Here is a 13,411-nt window from a genome sequence, read left to right on the forward strand (position 1 = left end):
TATTTGTCAGATCTAGGGAAAAAGGAAGGGAAAAGTTCATGACCAAATATGAAAGGCAGGTTCATAAGGAGTAAAATGCTGAATATATTAAATTGGAGAGTTTTTGCACAAATGAAAAAATGCAGCTAAAATTTGAAGAAAATCAGAAAACTGGAATAAATCTTTACAGTAAGTTTTACTGTTAAAGGTCTCATTTCTAACATATATAGAACACTGAATTTACAAGAATAAGATCCATTCTTCAATTGACAAATGGTCAAAGGATATGAAAAGGCAATTTTCAGGGAAGAAATCTATCTGTTCTAAATCACTATTAGTTAGAAAAATGCAAATTAAAACTCAAAGATACCAATTTACATCAATCAGAATGACTATGATGACAAAAAATAAAGAAAATGGCATACTTGAGAGGAAGTGGTAAAACAAATAATTAGAGAACTCTTGGTGAATCTGTAGAGTGATCCAATAATTTTGTGCCCCAAAGTGTATTAAACTCTGCATACCTATAGATCCAGAAATACTTTTACTACATCTACACCCCAAAAGAGATAAAAGAAAATGGAGGAGAGCCTATATGTATAAATATATTTATAACATCTCTTTTTATAGTGGCAAAGAATTGGAAACTTACAGAATGTCTATCAGTTGGAGAATAACTGGACAAGTTATGGGATATGAATGTCATGGAATACTATTATGCTATAAGAAATGATGATGGGGATGCTCTTAGAAAAATTTGAGAAGACTTGTATAAACTGATGCAAAGTTAAGTGAACAGAACCAGGAGAATCATTTATATAGTATCAGCAATTTTGTAAAAATAACCAACTTCAAATAACTTAGTAACTCTGATCAACATAATGACCAAACACAATTCCAAAGGATTCCAGAGGAAACATGCTAAGTATCTGCAGATAGAGGAGTGATGGACTTAGATTGCAGAAGGAAGTGTATTTCACTCCTTCCTTCCTCCTTTCTTTTTTGGTCTTGGTACTGCAGAAATTTGTTTTGCATGGCAATTCATATTTGAAATGGGGTTTCTTTTCTTTTCTTCTCAAAGCATAGGGGATGGGAAACAGGAAGGACAGAATTTAGAAATTAAAATGAAATGAAATAGAATTTTGAGACTAAGTCAATAGTTAGCTTGGATTATAAAATAATGTCTTCTTTAAAAGTAAGGTGAGCTAGACCTCAGGCACTTCTTAGCTGTGTGACCCTGGGCAAGTCATTTAATTCCCATTGCCTAACCCTTACTGTTCTTCTGCCTTGGAACAATACACAGTATTGATTCTAAGACGGAAGGTAAGGGTTTAAAAAATGAAAAATAATATAATAAGATGATCTACTATTTTGATTATGATGCAAGCCCACTGCATTGGTTTCAAGGGGTTTTGAGAGAACTTTCTCCTTTCCTATTTAACTTTCCTTGAATACCCCCTTCCCCACAGATTATTGTTTTTGACTGGTAGTTGGTAGTGTCTTTGTCTAGACATTTCCTTCATTTTGTATCAATTGATTTTTTATTTTGTTTTCAGAAAGTTTAATTTCCAGTGTTTACCAATTAAGATCATAAAAAATATTTTATCTAGAGCTAAAATTGAAGGGAAATTATATATCTTATGTCCATGTATGCATTTCTTTCATATTTCTTTAAATTTTGTTTTTTTAGGGTGAACATCATCCTCCATCTTCAATAACATCCACAGATATAGAAACAATATACCTTGCTGATTCACATTCCACTGTTGACTTTCAGGCTGGACATCAGTTTTATGAAATCAACTTTAAAGGTATAGTACTTGTGCTTCCTGCTTCACCAAAGAATGGTAGCTTTTAATACCACAGTTGATGGTCAAAGACCTGCTCACATCCTGGTATTAAGAAACAAAGGAGAAAAGATATTTTACTGAACTTAATGCTATATCCATATTCAAATGGAAGCCAATAAATACATATTAAAACACTTTAAAGTGTGAGTTATTTATTATCTTTGTACCTTTGTAGAACATGAAAGTGAGGTGAGAAAGGCAGAATAGCACGAAAAGTTCAATATGAAGGAATTAGGTTCACTAGAGGCAGTGGCTTGTCATAGAGTGAATTCTGAATTTTGAGTCAGGAAAGTTCTGGGTTCAAAGCCTGGCTCATCATTTATTGTTTGTACAACCTTGGGCAAGTTATCTAACATCTCTGAATCTGAGAATAATAATTCCATTAGTATGTATCTCATACAGTTGTTGTGAGGACCAAATGAGATCATGTATTTTAAAGCTTGGCACATAGTAAGTGCTATATAAATGTTAACTATTATAATGTTTATCATTATCATTTTCACTCTTTGCATACCTTAAAGCATAGCTTAAACAGTTCTGCTTGCAGACAAGGTTGAAGGGAGGAAGAAGAATAATTTTGGCTTTGTATCTCTTGGTGTCTCCAACTTTCAATAATGCAAGTGGGTGGTCATTCTTACCAGTTTCTGACTTCATTAAATATTAGCCATAAGAAATCTTCCCCCTTTAGAAGGCATGAGACAGATGTGAGCCTGGATAGCAATTTAAAATTTTCATTTTATGGTATTGGGACAGGAAGTACAGGTATCCCTTCCACAGTGTGATTTCTCCCATCATGATTTTGATAAAATGTAGATCAGAATAAAAAATAAAATGGGAATTTTGGGGGAGTTTGTGGAAGTCACAGATGACGTGCAAAGGCTAGCAGATGACAGAGAAAAACTTTAGAAACTCAGAAATGCATGAAATATATTTATAATATTGTAATATCAACATATTCAATCTTTTAATACCATAAATATACACAATTTCTTTTTTAAAGTTAAAATAAAGTAAAAAGTTAAAGTTTGTAAACAGAACATGAAAGTCTGCAGTTGATACACAAAAAGCCAGAAATGTAAACTTAGCTTACAAAGTTTAGGAACTCATCAATGCAAATAATGTATGTATTCTTATGTTATTTTTAAATGTCTTGTTATACACACAGAAGGTTCAGTATTATTCTGTTCAAATGTTTCATTTTTTAAAAATGTTCATATTTATTTTATATTTTAAAATTTATTTTTCATATAGTATTTTTACTTAACTTTGACCTACATATAGCCAATGACCAAATACTTAACCCTTACAGTAATATATTACAGTAATGTATTATAAATACCCCATAAAAAGAAAAAGAAAAAAATTAAACTACTTCTTTGCTACAAAGGGACTGCCAAAAATTTTAGCTGGGTTTTTCAGATTGTTGGGGTGCCACACTGTTAACCCCTGTGATGTGGAAAGGATGCCTGTTTTTTTCAGTTTCTTAGTGATTCCACTTATGTGATCTTGCAAGGTATTTTGATTGCTGGCCTTCCGTGGGTCCCACTGGGTCCTGAGCAACTAATATTTGGCATTCTTGGCACTATGTTATCTTTAAATGCACTATACATGCTATTGTTATTTATTCTGGCCCCTTCTAAAGTGACCTAAGGGGATCGCAGAATTTTGGTGTATCCAGAAAGTCCAGAAATGGAAGGAATAATGCCTCTATCAACCCTCCCTAGACCACAGATGAAATGATGTCTGTATGTATACTTATATAATTGTATATGTATAAATGTATAATTGAATTCTTCAGGACTTTGTGTGTATATGTGTGTGATTTTTAAATATTTTACTTTTCATCCCTGAAAAAAATTATCTTTTATTTCTCTTTTAAGAAATGGTTCAGAAAAATTTGATATGCCAAACCAAAAGAAAAATATGTAGGAGGCCAAAATTTGTATCTGCTGAAGACGTGGACAAACTAAGGAAACGGTGAGTATCTAATGATGTAGTTTCTTGAGGATAGGAGAAGAAAAGGTGTGAGGTAAGTCTCCAAATAAATCTCTTTAGTTAGAGGCTGCTAGGTGGCACAGAGGTCAGAGTGCTGGACTTGAAGTCAAGATCTGGGTTCAAATTTAGCCCCTAATACTAACTGTGTGACCCTGGGCAAGTGACTTAACTTTTGCCTCTGTCTGCTTCAGTTTCCTCAACTGTAATAATCTATTTCTAAGGACTATTGTGATGATAAAGTGAGACAACATTTGTAAAATATTAAGTACAGAGTCCACTAAATGGCTCAGTTGAGAGAGAACCAGGTCTGGAGTTGGGAGGACCTGGGTTCAAATTTGTCTTCAGATACAGCCTAGCTGTGTGACCCTGAGCAAGTCACTTAACTCCATTTTCCCAGCCCCTTGCTCTTCTGTCTTAGAATTGTGACTAAGAAAGAAAGTAAAGGTTATTTTAAAAATGCTTAGCACACTGCCTGGCACATAATAGATGATTAGTAAAAAAATCTTTTTTCTTTTCCAGAATGACATTGGTGGGTGACCATTTTGCATTCCCAATCATAGAATGATTATCATATGTCTGTTTATTCTCTTTCCTAGGTGGCCTGGGGTCCCACAGCCTCATTCGATTGTGAGAACAAAGAAGGCTTTCAGTGTGGTGTACTAGAAAGAGTACTAAACTGCTGGGAGTCAGGAATCCCATATTGTAGATGTTCTGCCACTAATTTATTATAGGACCTTGGGCAAGGTCTTCAAATTCCTGAGCTCCACTATTTCCTCAGCTATAAAATTGAGGCTGGACTAGATGGCCTTAATGTCCCTTCCAGCTCCAAATTTATGATTCTAAGACTGACACTGGGATTCTGTCATCTTCTGACATGTCCTTATCAATGATTAACTTGTCTTTACAGTTCCTTTTAACTCGAATATTCTATGGATTACCTATCTATACATCGTTGCTGATGGATGAAAATAGATCTGCCCATTTCTATTAAAGCACAGTCTGGGCAAAGAGAAATAATTGTCTTTTACCTTATTCGAGGGAGATGTTCCTTGAAAACTCTGAGATGGAACTCAGTATTTATGTATTTATAAATTTTATATATCTTATAAGGAAATATTCCCATATTTCCTTATAATACCGACATTCTTTGTCCCTTCCTCTAGATCTTTTACCATAAACGTGCTGTGTACTGATAATATGTTTGGTTAATGTCACAGTTTGAAGAGTCAGAATGGAGGAAAATGCCTTAAGAAGAATCATGGCAACAAAACCCACCTCTTTCATACTGGTTTCCATTTATTTATTTCATAAGTACTATCTTTGGTGAATTTGAATCACGACCTCTTTCTCAGAATCAAGAAAATTTAGAAGGGACAGCTAGATAGGGCCAGGTCTGGAGGTGGGAGTTCTTCAGTTCAAATCTGACCTCAGACATTTTCTAACTCTGTTACCCTGGATTAGTCACTTAACCCCTGTTGCTTAGTCCTTAATTCTTGTGTCTTGGAACTAATACATAATATTGATTCTATGAGAGGATAAGAGTTAAAAAAATAAAAAAGATAGAAAGAAATGTTGGTTCCAGAAAAAATATCAGAGAATGTCTAATTCAACTCCCTTACTGTTCTTTCCCAGATGAGCAAACATAATCAGACAGGTGGAGTGAATTGCTCAAGGTCGTCCAGTGAACCAAGTACAAATAGGACTTAGTTGATCCCAATTCATAGACAGTGGAGCAGTTTACCCTGTAGGATGCTTCAGAACCATTTTAGTTTTCCCAGTTACCTAACAAAACTCAATATTTGGGTGGGGGGAGAGGCATGATTTAAAAAATCCAATTACATTTTTGTGTTAAAAATTTCACCGTTGCTTAAAAAAATGTGTAGTTTCATGTGTAAAATGTGGTTATGGTTTTACTGAAATGATGGAACCATATTTTAAAAATTTGGTAACTTATAGTCAGAACAGGGTATAACAGATCCAGATATTTATCACCACATTTTTGTTTGAATTTTGAGACTTGAATTAGGATCACGGGTATTTATTGAATTGTTAGAATTTTAGTCATGAACATCTTGCTTACTTTATCTTCATACATCCTTGGATATAGTTAACCATTCACAGTGAGTATTGGTGCAAAAATAAAGTTTTAATCACCCCATAAATTCCCAAATCTTTCTAAAAATATGAAGGAGTGTTGGATATTTACACACATCCCAAGACTCACAGATAATGATTTACTTGAATAATTGATCATTTTTACCTACTAATATCTGAAGTAGAATTTGAATTCAGATTTCCTGACTACAAATCCAAAACTTCTATCTACAGCTTCACCTAACTGCCTCAATTCCTAGTTGGTTCTCTGCATTAATTCAATGCACATCGTGCCTGTGGAGACAACAGTTTTCATTGTGTGTCGATCATTCTTTAAAACTCTTTTACTATGGAGAACTCCATGAACTGCTTTGGTAAATTCCCAGGGTCTCTTATACAGTTTCAAAAAAGGCAGACAAGATGATCTCTAAAATGACAAGATGATCTCTTTCTATTTCTAACATTCTTTCTATGATTCTAGTTTCAATTTGTTTGACACCTGGGCAGCTCTCATCTTGTCCCCTGACATGACAGTATCAGAATTCTTTGACTTGAAGTATATACATTCTTCTGCTCAACTGTGAAGTGATCTAACTGGGACACCTTGAAAGCTACAGGATCATATTCAAATGGTCTAAGCAGACTAACTGAAATAAAGCAAAAACCCAATAAATTTATAGCTGACTAATTGGGAATTAATGGTCAGTGAACCAAAATGTATTCTTTACTTTAGATTTGCTACTTAGGTGCATAGAAATATGCCCTTCCCTCTCGTGGGCCCCATTCAAGTATATTTTTTATGCACTGGAGATTTAAATATCCTCGAGTTTCTTCTCAGTTCTTGAATTTTGGGGTGAGATAGGTATGTAATTTTCTATTTTTAAAATATATAAGTATATGATTACTTTGGTTCTGACTCATGATATAAAAAATCAGGTTTTGCTGATCTTAAAAATAACAAAACTTCCGTTCTTTCTCACCCATTCAAACTGTGAGCTTTCTTTTTTCCCCCTTTAAAAGCCTTACCTTCTTTCTTAGAATCAATACTATGCATTGGCTCCAAGGCACAAGAGTGGTAAGGGCTATGCAATGGGGGTTAAGTGACTTGTCCAGGATCACACAGCTAGGAAGTGTCTGAGGCCAGATTTGAATCTAGGACTTCCTGTCTCTAGTCCTGCCTCTCAATCCTCTGAGCCACCTAGCTGCCCCTTGAGCTTTCTTTTGATTCTTACAAAAGAATGGCTTGACACATAGTAGGTGCTATGTTATTATTTTATTGCAAGTTGTTGCTATTGTCATTAATTTTTTTCCTTTTAGTATAAAAACTGCATTTTCCCCCTGCCTTCTTTGGTTTGGGGTGAGGGGAAGATAAATTGCCCACAGTGCATGACATTCTACTTCCCAGGACTGATGAGGGGGAAGAAGGGAGCCTGCGGCCTTGCCCTATACACTAGAAATTAGAAACAAAAAATACTTGCCATTGACAGACAGACCTAAACAAAACATGGCCACTACTACTTCTTTGGGAAGTACAGGAACTTATAGGAAATATAGGTCTGATGTCGAGGTCTAATCCATTTGCTCCATGCCTTCAAGATGGATCTTTCTCTCCTTCAAGTTGTTACATTAGGAATAGTAGCATTGGACTTTTCTGCTGTCGTTGCCTTCATTCTCATCAGTACCAAGGCTTGGCTTAGTCACATAGGAAAATCAGTTTGTAGGTGTTTGGGGATCCTCTAGGGAGAAGCCAAAGGAAAGGTCTGTTTTAAAAAGCAGCACTACCAAGTCATTCACAGCCCTGTTATTCTTGCTAGTCCCAGCCTTTAGGAGAGCCTCCACATTGGGAGGGTCTTCACTGAACTCCAAGTCAGCTTCTTAGCCACTGGGGAGTTGTCTGAATGTCTTTGCCTTCAGTACAGCAGGGCAAAGCTAAACCAATTGATGATTATTCCCTTCTCAACTTAATCCTCTCAACCCAGAATTTCTTTTACTAGCTTGGTGGGTTCTCAAATTTTGCCTTGCTCGCCTTCATTTTTTTCTTTTTCTTCTTTATTTTTTGGGAGTTCTAATAATTGTTTGATAGAAGAGAAAAATATTTTCTCATCAAATTCCTTGAGCTGCTGTTTGCTCACATTGCTCATTAATATATTCGATTGTAAATTTGAAGAGAACCCAGACTGAACAAAATACATAGTAATTTTCAGAAGTTTCTGAGAAATGTCCTTCCTAAAGTGGTATTGGGAATTCTCCCCTGGTAGAATGACCAATATGAATTGAAATAAAATCGATTTCTTTTTTCTTTTTTTTAGTAATCAGGCAGAAGGGAGCCGGCAGGGTGCTTTCACTTTTGCAGTCCCTCCCTCCTGGGACAAATCAGCTGTGCCAGATGTTGGCTATAAGGTATTTTCTTTCCATCTCTGATATATTTTCCTTCCTTGTTCTCCTTCCTCAAGAAAAATAAAATAATGCTGACATCTGAGAATAATGTATAAACCTTTATCCATTAAAGCTTAGCCTGAAGCCAATCATTCATTTATAATTATTATTACTAATTTCAAAAAAAATTAAAATAAAAAGATCTCTAAATATACAAACCATTAAATAGCTGCTATTCCTATTAATGTGTTTTTAACATATTGTTCTATTGTTGCTTTTTGTTTTGGTATTGCAATCATTTCTGGAAAACAGAAAATAAAATCTCCTACATCCAAACCGAACCCTCCAACCCTCCAATGTGACAAAAGGACAGCAGTCATTTACAGCGACTAATATAAAGACTACAGTTCACAGTATATATAACATATTGCTGTAGTATTCCACCATCTCTCACAGTGAGAAAGTAGATATGTTTAGTTGTCTGTTCTGGGACTTTCATAGGCTTTTTCGTTACTCAAAGACTGGGTTCCTTTTAGTGAAGTTTACCTCATTGTAGTCAATGAATATCTTGTTCTTTTGGCTCCGTTTGTTTCACTCTGTTATTGATGCATTTCTTTAAAACCCAGTAAACTGTTTAATTCAGAACTATGATTCACAATCTACAATTATTTGGTTTTTTGGCTAGGCTATATTATATCATTAATTATAATATTAAGTAATTTCCTTCCCTTTCACTCTTCCCTCCAAAAGAAAATCAAAACTTGAAACAAATATTCATGTGGAATAAATCTCACAATTTGACCATGTCCAAATCAATCAATCTCTCTCTCTCTCTTTCTCTCTTTCTCTCTCTCTCCCTCACTCTTTCCTTTTTTTTCCTCCTCCTCCTTTCCTTTTCTCTCCTTGCCCTCCTTTTACCCCCTCTCTTTCTCTGTCTCTCTTTATCTGAATACCTCTAAGTCTGTCACCTCTGTGTCTGCAGGTGGACAGCATATTTCAACATGAGTCCTTTGGAACATAGTAGATCATTGCATTAATCAGACTTCTTAAATCCTTAAAAGTTGTTTGTCTTTACAATGTGTCTAATGTATAAGTTGTTCTAGTTCTACTCACTTTACCCTTCATTTTACTGTTTCCAGATCCCTTCATTTCTAATACTAAAGCAGTATTCCATTATATTCATTTACCATAATTTGTTCAGTCATTCCTCAATTGATGAGAACTCTTCCTTAGATGATAGTTCTTCACAACCACAAAAGAACTGATAAACATATTTTTAGGGAGCTCAAGTTAAGATAACAGGGTTAGAGTTGGCAATTTTGCCTCAATTCTTTCATATCATCCCCTACATTGACAGAATTCTGATCAGGAAAGTCAAAGAAAATCACAGTGTGTCATTTTTTAAGTCCAGTACATCTTAGAAAAATCAAAAAAGAAGTCCATGTATACTGAGTAGAAGAAGCTGGTTGGGGTCACAGCCCAGAAGCAGCAGCACCACTACAGGGAGAAGGGCAGCAAATTGTGGCAGTGGCACCAGTGATAAGGAGCAGTTGATCATTCAAGAGCATTAAGAAGACTGAACACTTGAGCAGAAAGAGATCCCAAGGAACCCTGTACTAGCAATGGGAGCAGGAATAGGTGCTATTGGGCAACTCTGTCAAAGAGTATCCAGTTCCAGTTCATAGGGTGGCAAGGAATAGTAACTATCATAGGGAGCAGGAGTTTTACTCAAGTAAGAAGCAAGGAATAAATTTCTGAACTAGAGCTGTGTGGTTCTGAGTCTAAGAATAGAGGGGAGATTCAATTAAAACTTAAGCCCCACGCATAAGCTAGCAGTTCATCTCTATATTAGCCTACACAGCCTCCTAATGGGCTAACTATGACTGAGTTGAGTACTAGTCTATGGAAATTCAACCACACACAAAACAACAAATGCAAATCAGATCAGGAATTCATAGACTGGGAGGGGAGTGAACCGACATCTTCCTGGATCACACCATTTTGGAAACACCAAAAACTTACAACCCCCTGACTGATCTGCGAAAGCAAGAGGGCATAAAAGAGAGAAGCTCAGACCAGCCATTCCCTCAGAGATGAGCAGAGTATAATACTACCATAAAATGTAAAGTGATGAAGTAAGCTGGAAGCATGAGCAAACAAAAAAAAGAACTTTACTACTATTGTAACAGGGAAACTCAAGATACAAACTCAGAAGAAGACAATGAGTTGAAAACACTTAAAAGCAAAGCCTCAAAGAAAAATGCAGATTGGACACAAGCCCAACAGAAGAAATTCTAGAAGAGTTAAAGAAAGAGATTAAAAAGGAACAAAAAAGATTTAAAAAATCAAACAAGAACAATAGAAAATAAACTGGCAAAAGAAACAAGAGCCATGCAAGAACATTATGAAAAGAAAATTAACAGCTTGTTAAAAAAAAGGTACAAAAAATACTGAAGAAAAAAGTCAAAATTTACCAAATGATTAAAGAACTGCAACATCTCACTAGAGAAAATAATGCTTTAAAAGTTAGAATTTGCCAAGTAGAAGCTAATGGCTCCAAGATTAATCAAGAAACAATAAGATAAAGTCAAAAGAATGGAAAATGGGTAGGTGGGTGGATTGGAAGGGAAATATAGGAAAATTGACCTGGAACAAAATTGGAGAAAAGATCATTTAAGAATCATTGGACTACCTGAAAACCACGAACAAAAAAGGAACCTAGACATCATATTTCAAGAAATTGTAATGGAAAATTGCCCAGTTATTTTAGAACCAGAGGACAAAGCAGAAATGGAAAGAATACATCAGTAAACTCCTGAAAGAAAACCCAAAATGAATACTCCTAGGAACATTATAGCCCAAATCCAGAACTCCCATGTCAAGGAGAAAATATTGCATATTTTTATATGTGTATAGGTTATTTTAATTTTCTTTTTATATCTTTGGGTTATAGTCTCAGTCATATCCCAATAACTGCACATTTTCTCCACCTCCATATAGAATCTTCCCTAAGTTTAACAAAACTATTATAGTGATTGTGACTTATAGTAATATGATTTTCACCCTATTTAAGAAGGATGTGTTTGCTAAGCAAATTCATGTCATACATAATACCACAGGGAAAATGAAAGTAAAATAGAACCATTCCAAAATGATTTGCTAGCTTCTAAAAGAGAAAGGATATGTAACAAGTCAATTGTGCCAGGTCATTTTAATATTCTATTGAGAGTACCAGGTCCCAGTGGCTTAGAGTACTGACTGGTTGAATAAATTTGCATCTATGAATTTAAAAAAAAAGCCAAAAGGCACTATCTATTATTCTCTTCTTCCTGTAGGGTTGTAGAACAACCTGCTCCTGGTTTCTTTTTCTTGTTTGTCCCTTTCAAATCAATCTTATCTTCCCAACCCCAAGAAGGATTTGTAACCAAGTAATAAATATTTGCTGAATACCTACCTACTATATGGTAGCTATTCTGAGTGCCATGAAGGAACAAAGAAACGGTATATAGTTCTTGCTCTTTGGGAGCTCATAGATGAATTTTTGAGACACGATCAAAGTATGTAAAGCAATTGGCCAACAACATAAGTGTCTTAAATGTTAAAATTGTATGGGAGACACTTGAACCAGGACTTCAGAAGAATTGGAGATTAATGAGTACAGCAATAATGACAATGGTATAATAATAGATACAGAATTTGGGAACCAGATTCTGTTTTGGAAGGGATCTGCAAAACAAAACACTTTAAAGCAGTAAGTCAGAGTTAGTTCCTGTTTTTATTCTTAGGACAATGATACTACCATCATCATCACCATCAATATCAACATCATTGATCAAATTCCTACCTTAGAGAAATGTAATAGTATTCTGTGCAACATTACAGTGACTCAGATTCCAATCAACAAGCACCTACTTTGTGCTAGGCCACATACACATAATCCCCCAGGGCATTTGTGATTACATTACTGTAAGGTCTTCGACATCATCACTGTAAAATTCTCTGAATGGGAAGATTAGGGGACATATATTCCATATAAAATAGGAGGTTCCCTGGACCCCGTATTTTTTTCTTATCTCCCCATCTTTCCCCTCAGAAGTATCATTGCTACATTCTTCCCAATGGTTGAGGATCTTGATTTGGAGGTTAGGCTGGTTCCTGACCATGATCACAAGAGTAAAGCTTTTTGGGAATATTTGCCTCTTTCTTCTGACAAAGATCAAACCCAGATCCAATGTACCATTTTAATAAGAACTCTGTATACCTGTGCCTTTTCCCCACACAGCTTGTGATGCTCAATGAAACCTCTAAAGAATTCAATGATGTCAAGAGCCAATTTGAAAAGACAATGACAGGTTTCGTCATTCAACGTATCCAAAGGATTCAGAATTTGGCCCTTTGGCAAGTCTTCCAGTGGTTCGTTCCCATTTCCTATCATTTTGTGATTTTCTCTGGGTCACTTTGACTCAGGCAAACCTAGTAGAACTTAGTAGTCAAGAAGTAATTAACAATATAAATGGAGTATTTATTACTGTCTCTTTAGAGGTATTGTACAAGTAGCTTAGTATAGTGAAAAGAACATTGAGCTACAAGTTGGAAGATCTTGTTTTCATCCTGACTAACATACTTCCTCTGTGTCTTTCAGCAGATTATTAAACTGCTAGAGGCCTCAGTTTCTTCACTTTTCCAAATGGAAATATAACATCTGATTTGCTAAGCCCACAGGGTTTTGATGGCTATTAAAGAGATTCTCTGGCTATTTGTGTTAAGCTGTGGCCAGGATTTGCTACTGGGGTAGCTGTTCTGAAAGAAACAGTACATAGTTCTTACTCTCTGTGAGCTTATAGATGAATTTGTGAGTTAAGATCAACATATGTAAAGCAATTGGCCAACAACATAAGTGTCTTAAATGTTAAAATTGTGCAGGAGACACTTGAACCAGGCCTTCAGAAGAACCGGAGATTAATGAGCAGAGCAGTAATGACAATGGTGTAATACAGAATTTGGGAGTTGGATTCTGTTTTGGAAGGGATCTGCAAAACAAAACATTTTGATGTTTTGGCCCACAGGGCTATTCAGTCCTAACTGAGAACAACTGAACCAGGGACATGTCTGAGTTA

The 13,411-nt window shown here is 35.5% G+C and overlaps 1 protein-coding gene across 1 annotated transcript in view; it reads left to right on the forward strand.

Moving 5' to 3' along the window:
• Positions 1 to 13,411, forward strand: part of LOC123249922 (protein mono-ADP-ribosyltransferase PARP12-like) — a 68,033-nt gene that overhangs the window by 47,713 nt on the left and 6,909 nt on the right. Inside the window, exons 8-11 of the mRNA XM_044679010.1 lie at positions 1,670 to 1,790; positions 3,710 to 3,806; positions 8,228 to 8,318; positions 12,577 to 12,707. Coding sequence (XP_044534945.1) covers positions 1,670 to 1,790; positions 3,710 to 3,806; positions 8,228 to 8,318; positions 12,577 to 12,707 — 440 coding nt within the window. The remainder of the gene's footprint in view (positions 1 to 1,669; positions 1,791 to 3,709; positions 3,807 to 8,227; positions 8,319 to 12,576; positions 12,708 to 13,411) is intronic.

Source organism: Gracilinanus agilis, chromosome 5 (assembly GCF_016433145.1).
Source record: "Gracilinanus agilis isolate LMUSP501 chromosome 5, AgileGrace, whole genome shotgun sequence".
Lineage (NCBI taxonomy): Eukaryota > Metazoa > Chordata > Mammalia > Didelphimorphia > Didelphidae > Gracilinanus > Gracilinanus agilis.